Consider the following 15,890-nt stretch of genomic DNA (forward strand, 5'->3'; position numbering starts at 1 on the left):
CACACATATACAGGTCTTATAACGGCCACTACATGGCAACACGGGGGACTTTTGGGGTTTTTTGCTTTTGCTTTTTTGAAGCATGAACCCACAAGGACAAATAAAATAAGAACAACCGCCACAAAACTGTGTGAGTTGGGAAAGGAGACTGAAGATCTTTACCTGCCTGAAAGGTGCAAAAAGTGGTGGAATCCTAGGGCAGAGCATAAGGTTGAGAAGCAACGTATCAGAACCCCCGAAGGTTCAGGGATCAATGCCACTAGCACTCCTGGAATAGCAGTTAAAGAGGTAAGACTAAAAGGAGGAGGACTAATTGAGAATTTCTGTGAGAGCCCGGACCCCCTCCCCCGCTGTCCAAAGTGTGCTCATGCTGTTCCTCAACAGGCAGGAAAGCCTATTCACTGCAGAGAGCAAAACAAAGGGTCTCTGCACCCGGTGGGCCAGGTGCAGCTGAAGGCAGCTGTTGCTGCACTGAAAACAAGAGGGCTTAAAGGAATTTTCCTACTACCCTGCAAAGTTAACTAACCCAGAAGAATAGGAGAAATGACTTTAAGTGCATAAAATACATAGACTTATAAAAGAAACCAATTTATTAGCATGCACCTACTCAGATTTTTAAAAAACTCTACATTTTAATAAGTGCTTCTAAATGAATGTATTAAATAGCAAAATAGTGGATGGATTAAGAACAGCAATGTAGTGGTAGGCACAAAAAATATTTTGAGATATCTGCCAAAACCCATCTTAGACATTATCTGATTTCCATGGGTAAACAAAATTACAAGGACTCTAATACTACCAAGTGTGATTTATTGCTTGATTTTATGATGGAAGACAACGCAAAGTTTCAGATAAAGGCTAAATGAAAATAAAGACTTGATTTCTTTTCAATTAAAAACTTCATGGATCCTCTAAATACCATCCATGGACCCAAAAACTAGGTTAAAAACTCCTGTCTCAGCATTAAGATCATATGTGAGAAGCCTCACCACACACAGTCATAAATATATTTTTCTTAAATATCATCAGACTGTCAATAATGGCCAGAACACTGAGGACAAATGGAAGATCTTATAAGCTTCCAGAAATGGGAGAAAATGCTTTAAAACAACAACAACAACAACAAAAACTGGTTATTAGAGGAGCATTAAACTCCTAAAAAGCAACACTAGAAATTAGAAGAGATTAATGTCTCATAAACTCTTTTCCATGCAGGCAAACTAACAAATAGAGTATAGAACAGCAACATTTCAGACATTTAAAGTCTCAAAAAAATGTTGCCTTCCTTATAAGTGTTCTTAGAAAGTTCCTTAAAGATGTGCTCCTCCCAAACTGTGGAGTAAACCATGAAAGACAGCAACATGGGATCCAGTAAGATACAACCCAAGAGAAAAACAAAGTGAATCCCCAGGATTAAAACAAATGAGATCTCAAGATGATATCTGAGGAGCAGACCCAAAATGTAGGGGTGTGTGTGTGTGTGTGTGTGTGTGTGTGTGGTTTATATTTCATTTTATTAGTATCAGGGAACAAACAAGAGTATGTGGTTCAGCTCTGAATAGCATTTACAATCATCATCATAATAATGCTGACTATTGATCTAATCAAAATACCAATGCAAATGTACTGGGAAGTAAACAGTCAATGGGGGATGGTTAAAGAGCCAGCCGGAGGAGGAAGTCAAAAAAATGATGCCTTTAACTGACAACGCAGGAAGCGGCAACACATGTGTGTTACTTAGAGAGGTGAAGGTTGAAAGCTGTAAATGGTTGCCTCTAAAGAGGAGGTTATTTTTTATAAAGACTCTTGCAGAATAAGTGGCTGTTTAAATCATAACACATACAAGTTGGATAAAAATCAAAACTCAACATAAAGAAAATACTTCAGGGCAGTAATTTGTGAGTACATTAGTCAGAAAGAGAATCAGTAGGAGATCAATATTAAGAGATGCACTACAAGGAACTGACTTGTGGGACAATGGGGGGCTGGCAAGGGAAGTCGGGAGATCCACAGGGAGGGCAGGCTGGGGTGCCTGCAGGAGCTGAACCTGCTCTCCAAGAGCAGAACTTCCTCAGGAAAGCCTCAGATCAGCCTTTTTTTTTTTAAGATTTTATTTATTTATTTATTTATTTATTCATTCATTCATTCATTCATTCATTCATTCATTCGAGACACAGCAAGAAGCAGAGACATAGGCAGAGGGAGAAAGAGGCTGCCTGCAGGGAGCCCGATTCAGGACTCGATCCCAGGACCCTGGGATCACAACCTGAGCCAAAGCAAATGCTCAATCATTGAGCCCTTAAAGCCTGCTCAGCTCTGCTCTTAGAGCCTTTCAACTGACTGGATCAAGCCCACTCAGATGACTGAGCATCATCTCCTTTACTGACATTCAACTGACTAAAGATGTTAATCACTTCCATGAAATTCCTTCCCAGCAACATAAAGTTAGTGTCTGAATAACTGGAGACCTACAGCCTCGCAGCTGACACAGAAATCTGACATCATGCCTGGTAACACATTTCACGCCCCTGGCCTGCTGTGTGTGATGGTTGCCTAAGAGCCCTCACTCATGGTTCAGTCACTGGAGAATGCTCACACTTACAAATATCAGGGCTCCATCAGAGGACCTCATCTGGCAGATGTGAGGCCAGAATCTCAAAACTGCCCAGGACTAAAACGATACAATGTGAAGAACACACTTCTGTGCAAAATATTTTTGCCAGCTCCTTCCATAAATGACTGTTTTGTCTCTCTCTCAGTCTAAAAACACAACAGGAGAAAAAAATGAAATGTTGACAGCAAAAACTAAAAAGGAAAAAAAAAATCCCCATCAAATTCACTTACCCGCCCCCAAAAACCAAGTGTGAACAAAATAGCAGGAACTACTGAAGATGAGAGCTTACTGGAAAGAGAAAGCACATCAACATGTTCCACGAAATCAAATGGATGGTTTCTAAGAAGAAAAAACTTTTGGTAAGCTACATTAAGAGACAAAGAGCAAGGGGAGCCTGGGTGGCTCAGATGGGTAAGGGACTGCCTTTGGCTTGGGTCATGATTCTGGGGTCCTTGGATTGGGGAGCCCCCTGTAGGGCTCCCTATCCAGCAGAGAGCCTACTTTTCCCTCTCCCTCTGCCTGCCTCTCTGCCTACTTGTGCGCATGCACTCTCTTTCCGTCAAATAAATAAATAAAATATTTTTTTAAAAAAGAGAGAGAGAGACAAAGAGCAAGAGCACAAATAAACATTAGCAATAAGACGGGGCACACAAGTACAGATGGATTCAAGATTTTTAAAAAATCTTATGCAAATAGTATGAGCACTTTAATAAGGTAAATTTGAAAGCCTAGAAAAAATGGGCAATTTTCTAGAAAAACAAATTTTGAAAATTATTCCAAATCTATAAACTTAAAAATGTTTGAGGCAGCAGGGGAAAAAAAATCAGTAATAGTGGCGATAATTACAATAGAAGCAAAAACCATTTTAGCACAGTGCTGAACACTTTTTAAATGCTTTTTTACATGCATTAACTGGGCTGATTCTTACAACTCTGTGGGGTAGGTACTAATGTTATGTTTATTAAACATATTTTAGAGGAGAAAACTAGAGCCAAAGAGGTGGGGTAACTCATCCACTTGTCACATCTAATTCACCAAGGCAGTCTGGCTCTAGAGCTCACAATCTTTATTTTTATTTTTTAATTTTTTAATTTTTTTTTAGAGTTCACAATCTTAACATAGAACATACTTTATTGCCTCTCCAAAAGGCAACAGGCTCAATTTCACAGGTAAATTCTACCAAAACTTAATAGAACAAATAATTCCTACATTACTACCAGTACTCCAGGGCACAGAAAAAGAAAAGCTAACGTAACTATGTGTATGTGGTGCCCAAGGACAGGGGCTTTAGACTCATGTCACTTATGAGCATAGATGCAAAAACCCTAAATGAAATAATAGTAAGTGAAAATGAGCAATGAAATAAAATAACAACACTTTCTGGCCAAATAGGGTTTATTCCAAGAATTCAAGGATGCCTCAAATATTAAAATATTAACTCAAAATATTAACTTCTCCAAGGAAAAGAAACATCTCCATATATACAGAAATAGTACTCAAAACTCAGGATTTGTGATTTTAAAAAATACCTCCTGGCAAACAAGAAACTGAACAGTTACTCCAAAATCAGCAGCAAATTATTCAATACTGTATTGAAGACCTTGGCTAATGAATAATGGGAAAAATGGAAATATTTGAATTGGAAAGGAGAGACGAACTGCCATTATAAATAATATATCCAAAATAACCGATAAAACAAAAATCAGCAAGGTTATAGGTTAGTAAGAGCATTATCCTAATATAGTTTTATGCATTAATAATATAGAAAATTAAATAAATAATTAATCCTTAAAATAGCAACAAAGCTCACAAAATATAAAGGAATAATCTTAATAAAAATATACAAAATCCTCCTGGAGAACAAAGTTTCACTACAGGACATAAAGATTTTATGGAGAAAGAAGAAATGGAAGGGAGGATTCCTTATTGGGTTGTTGATCTTATTATCATCAAAATGTTCTTTATGTTTTCTGAATAGAAGTCTTTTGCCTGATATATATTTGCCGCCCATGCTGTCTTGTCATTTTCCTAATGGCGTCTTGGAAGAGCAAAGGTTTTTGATTTTGATAAACTCCAATGTTCAATTTTTTTAAATTTTAATGGTTCATGCTTTGGGTGGCATATCTAAGAAACTTTGCCTATTTCAAGATTGCAAAGATTTCCTCCTTTATTTTCTTTTTGAAGTTTTAAGGGTTTTCAATTTTACATTGAAGCTTATGATCCATTTTAAGTTAATTTTTATATAAAGGTTCATCTCCATTTTTGTCCATATGGCTTTCCAGTTGATCCAGCACCATTTAAACACCATACATATGTTTATACATATATACACACATACACAAACATGTATACTTATATTTATGAGAGTGAGAGTGAGCACGAGTGGGGGGCGGAGGAGCGGAGGGAGAGAGAGAAACAGACTCCCCACTGAGTGGGGAGCCTGACACAGAGCTCAATCCCAGGACCCTGAGATCATGACCTGAGTAGACACCTCACTGACTGAGCCACCCAGGGAGCCCCCAGCACCACCTATTGACAGAATTTTTCTTCCCTCCATTGAATTGCCTCAACACCTTTGTCAAAAAACAGTTAACCAGATATGTGTGGATCTATTTCTAGATCCTTTACTCTCCTCGAACTCATTCAAGCAAATAACAATTCGTTTTCATCAGTGCTTAGTTTCTTGTGTTTAGAAGCCTATTGGTCCCTGCCTATCAGATGAATGAAGAGGTCAGTCTTGTTGAGGTAATGGAATTATTCTCAGGTAACAAGACTGGGACACCACTAATGTCTGACACCACGAATTTCTGCTTTTGTGCATTACTGAGAAGATGGTGGCAGAGAAGATGTCAAGGGCCTTGAATGTGTGTGATTTTTTTTCAAGTATTTGGTAATACAAATCCCAAATAAAATTCAGAGTTTGCTTGAAAGCATGTCATACTGGAGATGAATCTCTCTATTGCTGATGGGGAATCCAGAAATCATAGATAATTGCACAGGAAGGATCCTACAGCATTAAGCAATCTGAGCTAGGAACAGGATCCCTGAAGACACATCCTAGAAGGCTGAGCTTCCAGAACAAAAGGTCCACCAACTTCCTCAGAAACTTCTTCGGTCCAACGGTATCAGGCAACATGTATTCAATAGTTATATGCTAAGCACATCACCTACATCTTTTTGTTTTCTTAACAATCTTACAAAGAAAGTACCGCTATCATTTCTACTTTAAAAACAAAGAAACTTAGGCAGAGAAAGGCTAAACCACCTGCCCAGATTCCTCTAGTTAGAAAGTAGCAGAGTTGGGATCTGCATCCTTGACTCCAGCTCCCACACCCTTCACCACAAGACTATACTCATTCACTACAGAATCTTTCAAAACTCACTCCCATGAGTGGGGTGCCTGTCTCAGGTGACCTGAGGCCAGCAAGCTGATGAGCGAGCATCATCTGTGTGAAGTTACTCACCTGGCCCCAAACCGTTATTGTTGCCTCCACCCTTCCTCATTTTCTTCTGTTCAACGTGTTTTGCCTCAAAGGGGACACCCTAAAGAATGGACTTGAAAGACGACCAGGGAGGGGCAGCTGAGGGGAGGCAAGGTTTGCAGTTGAGGCAACAAGAAGAACGAGAAGAAGGGATGAATGTCTTCAGAGAACTTTCAAGAGCAATAGAAGCTGAAGGAGGGAAGGAAGCGCTTGAAAGAAAATGCCTGGATACGAATTGCAGGCGGGGCATGACTAAAGATGCCAGAAGGAACGAATGAGTATAGACATGAGATTTCCAAAGAGGTGGGCACGGAGGGGGCTCAAAGGGTTAAGTGTGGGAGGGAGAGAAGCCCTGAGGGAGAGGGAAGGTGGTAAGGAGACTGAAAACAGAGGTGTGGGCAGGAGACTGGCCACCTGGCTCCATTCTGGCAAGGACTGGGAAGGATAGAGCAAGGAAAGGAGCAAGTGAGAAGGGTTCCCTTGCTTTGTTAGAAGCTCCTTTGTCCTGGTGGGTGGGCTGGCATCAGAGGCAAGAGGTTAGTAGAGAGAGATAGTCATGGGGAGGCTTGAAGGACAACCTTGCTACTCAGTGAAGAGTCAAAATTATGCTAAGCAATCATTTCTGACCCATAACACATAACACATAGTTATTTTTCCCTCTTCCTTTCCCTCTTCTCCTTTGCATTTTCTCCTTTTAATTCCTTAAAATTCCTTTTAATTCTCCTACCCAGGGACACCGGTATACATCGGAAACAGAGAGGAGAAAGGTGGGGAGGGGTTAGGGAGAGAACAGGCTTGTTGCCCCTGCTGTGCCTGTAAGGACCCCTTCCTCCTGTGCCTCACGCCCACCCCCTTCACAGCTAGAGCTGCCTTGCCAATTCTCACTCTTCCATCAGAAGTTATATGAAGCGTCTCCTCCTCTGAGAGGCCCCAACACACCTCCTCCACCTCCAGGCTTGATACCAAAGCATTTTCTGTGTTCTCATGTGATTGTTTCTATCACAACCCTTATCACCGTGAACTGTATGTATCAGTTGGTGGGGCTCTCCCCAACTGTGAGCTCCCTGGGAGCAATAGGCGGCTCCCGTGAGAAGTCAAGGGCTTTGCAGGGCAATGAGAAAATTCTAGCCACTAGTGCTACTTGACTTTGCATCCTCAGTGCCCCAGGGTCTAGGGACTAGTAGACAGTTAGATGGTAATAATTATTATTATCAGCACATGGCCATGCATCATTTATTGCCAATCTCTAGTTATTACTTTTTTAAGATTTTACTTATTTATTTGAGAGACAGAGAAAGAGAGCATGAGCAAGGGGAGGGGCAGAGAGAGAGGGAGAAGCAGACTCCCTGCTGAGCAGGGAGCCTAATGCGGGGGACCTTGGGATCATGACCTGAGCTGAAGGCAGACACTTAACCAACTGAGCCCCCAGGTGCCCCTGTAGTTATTATTTTAATTATAGCTGCAATCACTATTACTGCCACATGACCACTGAAGGAGGTTGGATGCAGACACTGGCTGAGAGCTCCAGATGAAGAAGTCCTGGTCTACTATAGGCAGGAGAAGCTAGTGAGCTGGTCCAGCTGAACAGGACACTGACAGGAAGCTCATGGCCAAGAATGGGACTTCTATGGCCTTGGGATCAGAACCAAGATCACCTCCCTCTTTTGTAAAGCATGACAGTTTACACAGCATTTCCACATTCATTACCTCATTTAACTCCCAATCTCTGTGGTACAGTAGGTGGCCTGACACCCACTAACACCGAGGGAATCTTCCCAGAGAGGAGCCATGATCTGCCACAAGCCACACATCTGACGAGTAGGGAGGCAGCCTTGGAGGTCAGGTCTTCCAACACCGTGTTGTTGTTCTACCAAACACAGCCCAAGACTGGCTACGACCGGGAGCCCGAGAGAGCACACTACCAGCTCCAGCCAGCCTGAGGGGAGAGCAGAAGCCAAGTAAAGGGGACTGAGGGGCCCAGTCTGAAAGGACCTCAGGCCACAACTTGAGGTAACACTGACCAGCACGCTCTTCAGAGACATCAAAACTCAGAGCGTTAAGGGCAGCAGGCACCACAGTGGCACTGTCTTTTAATGACTGTTATTTTAAATAAACGGCTCATTTCATCCTTACCCTAAACCCCTGACATTAAGTACTATCTCCATTGTACATATGCGGAAGTCCAGGGCCAGGGAGGCTAAGCGACTTGCCTGTGCTGGTCTCCTCGTGGGTAAGATGAGGCAGAGAGGGGACCCTCCTCCAGGAGGTCAGCCTGCCACACCCACATACCTTCCGTGTGCTACGCAGCTCCCCTAAAGCGCTTCCCGCCATGTGATTCCACGCATCTCCTGACTCCCCTCATCCCATGCTTGTCCCACGGCCCTGGCCCTCTCCACTGCTTCAGGGTCAACCTGCCTGTGGCGCTTCCAGGAGACAAAGAGTGTGGACGGAGAATGGTAAGGGATGGAGGTAGCCGGCGTAGCCCGAAAGGCCAGGCATGGGGCCTGCGGGGGGCCTGGCCATCCTCTCTAGGACAGCCCTGTCAGCAGCCCCCCTGAGAATGAGAACACAGGAGGGCCAGACCCTTAATGCCAAAGAACAAGAGGACCATAGAAGCCTGACAGTTCCAGCAGCCAAGAGAGCCCTGGACTAGGAGACGCCGCCTTAAACCTAAGCTCCGGGGATCCCTGGGTGGTGCAGCGGTTTGGCGCCTGCCTTTGGCCCAGGGTGCGATCCTGGAGACCCGGGATCGAATCCCACATCGGGCTCCCGGTGCATGGAGCCTGCTTCTCCCTCTGCCTGTGTCTCTGCGCCTCTCTCTCTCTCTCTCTCTCTCTCTCTCTCTGTGACTATCATAAATAAATAAAAATTAAAAAAAAAAAAAAAAAAAAACCTAAGCTCCGCCAGCAGCCAGCTGACCACCTCAGGAAGATCAGAGCCTCAGAGCCCCCACATCCTACCAAAAGGAGAAGAGGCCACCTGTCCCTCTTACCTACACAGGGGGCGGCAGGGGGGAAAAAAGGAAGAGGATGATGTTCTTTTCAAAGCGATCCACAGTCATAGGGCAACCACTACATGTGAGGCACTATTAACTCTCCTCAACTTCTAGAACCACTGTTCATATAACTTCTGAGAAGGTTCTTTTGGATCCTGATTCATGAATGCTCCGACGTGCTCACGTGCAGTTTGTGTGGAACAGACGTAGACCATTTAGTCATGAAGGCCTCCCAGTAGCACAAATTCCTGTGCTGGGGCCCCCGGAGAGCCGACTGGCCTGGCTTCTCCAGGACGATGCCAAGGGCCCAGTGACACCAGCACAGCTCAGAGTCACTGTACTTCATGGGAAATTCCAAACCACATAGCTTTCTTATTCAAAGCTTACATGTTCTTTCGATTATCCTCACTCTGAAAGGGTTGCAGCTACATTAAAAATAAAAATAAGGGATCCCTGGGTGGCTCAGTGGTTTGGCGCCTGCCTTTGGCCCAGGGTGTGATCCTGGAGGCCCGGGATTGAGTCCCATGTCAGGCTCCCTGCATGGAGCCTGCTTCTCCCTCTGCCTGTGTTCTCTGCCTGTCTCTCTCTCTCTCTCCCCCCGCCCCACTGAATAAAATCCTTAAAAAAATAAAATAAATAAAAATAAAAATAAAATAAAAAATCCACCAGGAAACAGGCCCAGGGTCAGGTAAATGCTGCTTCTGACAAACCCACAGTAAAAATAACCCTATAGAAATCATACCTAAAAAAGCAGCTCTGTTTCTATAGTTTGGCTATTAGAAATCATGCTGCAATAAGCAGAGGGGTACATATATCTTTTTGGATTTGTGGTTTTGTTTTATTTGGGTAAATACCTAGCAGTGTGATTACTAGATCATAGGGTAGCTCTATTTTTAACTTTTTGAGGAACCTCCATACTGTTTTCCCACAGTGGCTGCACCAGTTTGCCTTCCCACAAACAGAGCAGGAGGGTTCTTCCAAGTGTCCAATGACTGATGAAGGGAATAACGAGGATGTGATATATATACCCAATGGGATATTACTCAGCCATAAAAAAGAATAAAATTTTGCCAACTTTCCTTCATCAGGCCAAAGATGCCTCTCTTTGGGAATACGTTCAGTCCTTAGAAAACGTTCGCTTCTCTCTCCAAACTGCATAATCTGAATTGGTCAACCCAGGAGGTGAAGCTGGGCCTGGACTATGGAACCCCCACCATGAACGTGGTGGGACAAAGCCTTAAGTTTGAAAATGGCCAGTGGATAGCAGAGTCGGGGATTAGTGGAGGTGTGGCCCGGAGGGAGCTCAGCAGCTCCGCAGGCGGAACCAGCAGGTGGAGGAAGACGACAATCTCTTGAGGCTAAAGGTGGACACCCTGCTGGACATGCTGAGACCACCACTGAGTCCCACTTGATGGAGAAGCATGGAGCTACAGAGTATAATGCTAAGAGAAATAGGTCAGAGAAAGACAGATACCATAGGATTTCACTCATGTGTGGAATTTAAGAAACAAAACAAATGGACAAAAGAAGAAGAGACAAACCAAGAGACAGACTCTTAACTCTAGAGAACAAACTGATGGTTCCCAGAGGGAAGGTGGGTGGGGGGATGGGTGAAATAGGTGACAGGGATTAAGGAGGGCACTTATCGTGATGAGCATTGGGTGATGTATGGAATTGTTGAGTCACTACATTGTCCACTTGAAACTCATATTACACTGTGTGTTACCTACACTGGAACAAACCTTTTTGTTTTTGTTTTTTTTTGGTCTTAAAAAAAGGCAGTTCTGCGGTTGAGGGCAAGGCTGTAACTCAGACCTAAAATCATGACATGGCCCTGAAGACGAGTCTCCCTGATTTCAACAGCTACAGGCATACTTTATTTGACTTCAACGAAATTGCCCATCCACTCCTAACCAGGGTTTTCAAAAATATTTAATGAGTTGCCCATTTAGTTCACATTAAACATAGGCTTCCACTCTTGAAAACCTGGAAGATCTGACGGCCCTGACAGCACAGCAAGTCTGCCTGGCACCACCAGAGGGCAGGCCTTTCTTCCAGGCACGCTCCCGCAGACCACTGGCTACACAGAGCAGCTCCTGCTTTCAGGACTGGCTTCTGGGAGTATGTGATCATGCCTCCTGACTTAGATGTGGACAAACACTGGTGCCGAATTCCCACTGGCCAGGGACTGGGGATCCGGCTCTGGCCTGTGGGCTTCTGCAAACCTCTAGAGCAGAGAGTGGGAACCCAAAGACTCCGGATTGAAACACTGTCAGCAACTACCTGGCAGCGTTTGTCTGGACCCTCGTGTGCCACTAAGCTGATTAGAAGGCCTTCTGTCTGGGGATGGGAGCTCACGTACCCTTGTTATCTTTCCATAATGCTGAAGACTTAAACCAAAACAATAAAACCACCTTATTCTTTTTGTCAGAGTTCTGAGGAAGTGACCATAAATGGGTCTGATTCTTAAATCCCACACCAGGGCTCATCAGAGAGGCAGTGGGTGTGAGTCCTCCAAGGACAGGGCCAGTGTTGGATAAAATCATGGAGCTCTTGGCCCTCTCTGAACCCCACGTGGTCAGGGCATCAGGCGTTTGTACCTTGGTGTGGAATTTCAGTTGGTGAGCTTCTTCCCTCAGGAGCATTTGGACCACAGGATGTGAGACTGTTTCCAAGTAAAAATGGTTCCACTCTCAAGAGAAAGCCAAGGAGGGCCTGTGCAAAGGTTCATGAGCACAGCTGCTCACTCCTTATCAAGTTGGCTCTGCTGCAAATTAACTTTTAATGCCTAAATGAATGAACGTGTCAACTAGCCTTGTGCTAAAAATTCCTACCCATAAATATTTCTTTGAGTGGAGGCATGTCTCCATCCCCTGTAAAAACGCAAAGACGTTATCTGGCTGACATCTTAATTAATCATACTTAATGCTAAGACTCAGGTTCTGACAGAATGGAACTTAGGATGGCAAGTCTGGTGGAGGAAAGGATGGAAAAGTCCAGAATCCTGGGCCAGAGAGAGATCACAAGGAGGAGATCAGAGCGAGGCATCACGGTGGCAAGATTAAGAACACAGAGTATGAGATAGGACTATTCCCCTCAGCTAGCTCTGCTTCCGGCAAGGACCGAAGGCCACAGCTGGGTGTCCACCTTTCCTCGCTGTTGCTGAGATAGTAGACAATAAGCTTCAGGCCAGCTGTGATGACAAATAATAGGTAAGATCCCCGTGAGTTAGGAAAGGACTGGCGTCTGATCTCATTTCAGTCGGGAGAGGGGCTGGTAACTTAGAGCACCCATTTTCATAATTCTCCTAAATGCAGTGTCAGGTCCCACTTAATTTTATTCTTTCCCATAAATATGCAAATATCTCACCCCAGAATGGATTAACGCATATTTTTCTAAAAGTGCAATGAAAGGTCCACTAATTTAGGCCTGGTATATAAGACGGTGCAGGTAGCCAAACTCAGATCACATCCTAAGAGAAGAGCCCATATTTTTGCATTTAAATCACTATGCAACTTGTATTTAGAGAATCACTGTAATGCCAGTAACTCCATCTCTTGGTAAGTAAGTCAGCTGCCTTCTATGAAGATAACCTGATAAGAGACCTTCAAGTACTTTCCCTGCCCCCTCCCCACCCCATTCCTAAAAGGAGAGGGTGGGGAAAGAATCAGAGTGCAGGTAATGGCTCTCAGCCAAAGAACAAAGCAGTCAAAGACACACTTTAATATGAAATTGCATCTTCCAGTTTCTGCATCTGAATGTCAGCTGTGCCAGAAAATCCAATGTGAATGGATTGATACAAGGTGCAAAAGAGAAAAATAATCCTGATTACAATAACCATTGACTAGACAAAGAACAACAGATATGAACAGCACAGATTGGATCATTCTGCTACATAAAAATCATCCCATCTCCTTTTACATAAAAGACATCTTGCTTTAAAAATAGTCAATAGGGATCCCTGGGTGGCGCAGCGGTTTGGCGCCTGCCTTTGGCCCAGGGCACGATCCTGGAGACCCGGGATCGAATCCCACGTCGGGCTCCCTGCATGGAGCCTGCTTCTCCCTCTGCCTCTCTCTCTCTCTCTCTCTCTCTCTCTGTGACTATCATAAATAAATTTAAAAAAATTAAAAAAAAATAAAATTTGTTTAAAAAAATAAAAAATAAAAAAATAAAAATAAAAATAGTCAATAGATCTAAGGAGAGAGACACAGAACCCAGAACCCAGTACCACCTCAACTACTTGGAAGTTTTCTCCTGTCACCCAGGACCTCACTCTACCAAGTCATTCACAGTGTGCTGTGAGTTCTTTTGGACTCCTAAAATGCTATATATTCTCCTTCCACCCACCTGACCTGCCCCAGTAAATGCTTTGTCAGAGGCCGGTAGCTCCCGGAAAAATTGTTAAAGAAGAAGGAGGACCTTACCACTTCTGGGAGCAGCCTAGTCGAGAGGTCATGGATGGCTTTGACCACTATGCATATAGATGACAGAAGGAATATCACCCCCAAGATGACACAGGCTCTGCAAAGAAACAAAACATTGAGAGTCTTAATTGGGAGAAGTCCACTCTGCTCTTTACACAATAACACAACCCAAGGTACTGGTACTCACCCGTAATTCACCACATGCCCACCATGGCCACTCACAGTCCAAGAATTGATACTGACTCACCTCTAGGGTCCCAGGCCAATTTATTAGCAAAATCAACCCCATGGAAAAGGGCTCACCATCGTACATAATCTCAGAGCATCCCAAGAACACTGGCATGGAAGAAACTTCAAGGGTGTTAATTCCATCCCTTTGGCCTGGTAACACAATATGCTGGTCCTCCTCCAGCTGGAGGGTTCAGAGTTTAACAGCACAAAAGTGAAGGCTCTGGCCTGAGACATCCCAAGCTCTACCATTTAACAAGCTTGATCTTGGTCAAGCTACTCTTTTTGGCTTCTACATCCTCACCTATCAAAATGGGAGTAATATTTCCCACCTGAGGATGAAATTAGCATCAAGAAAATTAATAATAACCCATTAATGTTGGCAAAAACAAAGGAAAAGAAAAATCCACTCTGGATATCTCTAATATGATGTGATAGACACCATTGCATTTTCCCAAAGATAAAAAGGAAGAATAATTTGGTAATGACAAAAGATAGAGTATTTATGCCAAGAGGAAGCAATTATTTAAAAGGAAAGGAAAGGAGTAAAGAAAGAATGAGTTCAGGATGACTGGGTGGCTCAGGGCGTGATTCCGAGGTCCAGGGATGGAGTCCCACATAGGGCTCCCTGTGAGGAGCCTGCTTCTCCCTCTATGTCTCTGACTCTCTGTTTCTCGTGAATAAATAAAATCAAGAAAGGAAAGAAAGGAAAGGAAGGAAAGGAAGGAAAGGAAGGAAAGGAAGGAAGGAAGGAAGGAAGGAAGGAAGGAAGGAAGGAAGGAAGGAAGGAAGGAAGGAAGGAAAAGAAAGAAAAGAAAGAAAGAAAGAAAGAAAGAAAGAAAGAAAGAAAGAAAGAAAGAAAAGAAAAGAAAAGAAAAGAAAAGAAAAGAAAAGAAAAGAAGAAAAGAAAAGAAAAGAAAAGAAAAGAAAGAGTTCAATCTAGATATCAGCACAGGAGGTAGCAGGAGATAAACCAGGGGATGCACAAACAGGGGGTACGGGGTGTAGGCTGATAGAAAGTCTGGGGGTGCTCAGGACATTGTAGTTTTCTCTGGCAAACCAGACGGAAAAATTTGTGGGAGAAGCAAAGGTGAAAAATGAAAGTAAACACGAGGAAATGACAACAGTGATACAGGAGTCAAAACACCAAATGAAAATTTTAAAAAGGGGAAAAAATGAATGCCTACAGTTGCCTCTAGTTCATTCCTATCCCAACCTCATGTCCCTGTCACTTAGCAGCCTCCTCAGCCCTCAACTCTCAAATAAAACCATTCTTCATCGTCCACCTTGGATCCCCTTCTCTGGACGAACAGAACAGCCCAAATCTGCCCACATAACATTGAAGTAACATCTACTTAGTTAGAATCCTACTCAGCTCATGGACAGACATGATCCTCCAAACCTAAAAGTCCAAAATAAGCAGGTAAATAAGGCTGCTTGGAGCCCACTGCATGCTTCCAATGTGTCCTCTAGTTGTCCGGTTTAGTTTTTCGGAAACACAGACAGAAGAAGAGATCACTGAAGACTGGTGCAAAACACAAAATGTACAGATTGTAGGAAAAGTAATGAATGGGCTGGGGAGCTTGGTACAGACTTGAGCAAAAGAGGACCTGACCTGGTCCTGTGCACCACACAGGTGATCCCCTATAGGCACCATACATCCCCCAAATGAACATGGGTTGAGGGGAACACAGATTCAAGGAGGAGAAAAGGTAATTCAGGCTGTAAGTACTGACTGATTCAGTGGCAGGAGGGAAGAACGCTGGCATGAGGCACTGAGCCTGAGGCTGGTAACCCCAGTCCTGGCAGGCTATGGGGCAAAAGGTGCTGCAGCCAGGAGGGGCGCCATGAGGGAACGAGGTACATCTACTGGAGGCTCTGCAGTGACGAGACAGTAGAGAAAAACTGAGGAATCCCAGGGCCGGGGGAAGGAAGGCTCCCGAGGCACTGGCCCCAGACACCCAGCTGTGCTCATAGGGAAGGTAGCTAAGGGCCACTGTGACCAGCACCTGAAATAACCATTCTGTTCTGCACACTGGGAGGTCCTATTTATAGGAAAAGAGCCTCAAGTCAGGACAGGCCTCCCATGGAAGTTGTGCTTTTCTCCATTCAAAAAATTCCTGAGTGTGTACCAGAGACTCTCT

At 43.9% G+C, this 15,890-nt stretch overlaps 1 protein-coding gene across 1 annotated transcript in view; it reads right to left on the reverse strand.

Annotated features, from left to right (window-relative positions):
* Positions 1-15,890, reverse strand: part of TMEM163 (transmembrane protein 163) — a 224,680-nt gene that overhangs the window by 27,210 nt on the left and 181,580 nt on the right. The window contains exon 5 of the mRNA XM_072789244.1: positions 13,519-13,615. Within this exon, the coding sequence (XP_072645345.1) occupies positions 13,519-13,615 (97 nt within the window). The remainder of the gene's footprint in view (positions 1-13,518; positions 13,616-15,890) is intronic.

The sequence above is a fragment of the Canis lupus genome, chromosome 20 (genome assembly GCF_048164855.1).
Source record: "Canis lupus baileyi chromosome 20, mCanLup2.hap1, whole genome shotgun sequence".
NCBI classification, from domain to species: Eukaryota; Metazoa; Chordata; class Mammalia; order Carnivora; family Canidae; genus Canis; species Canis lupus.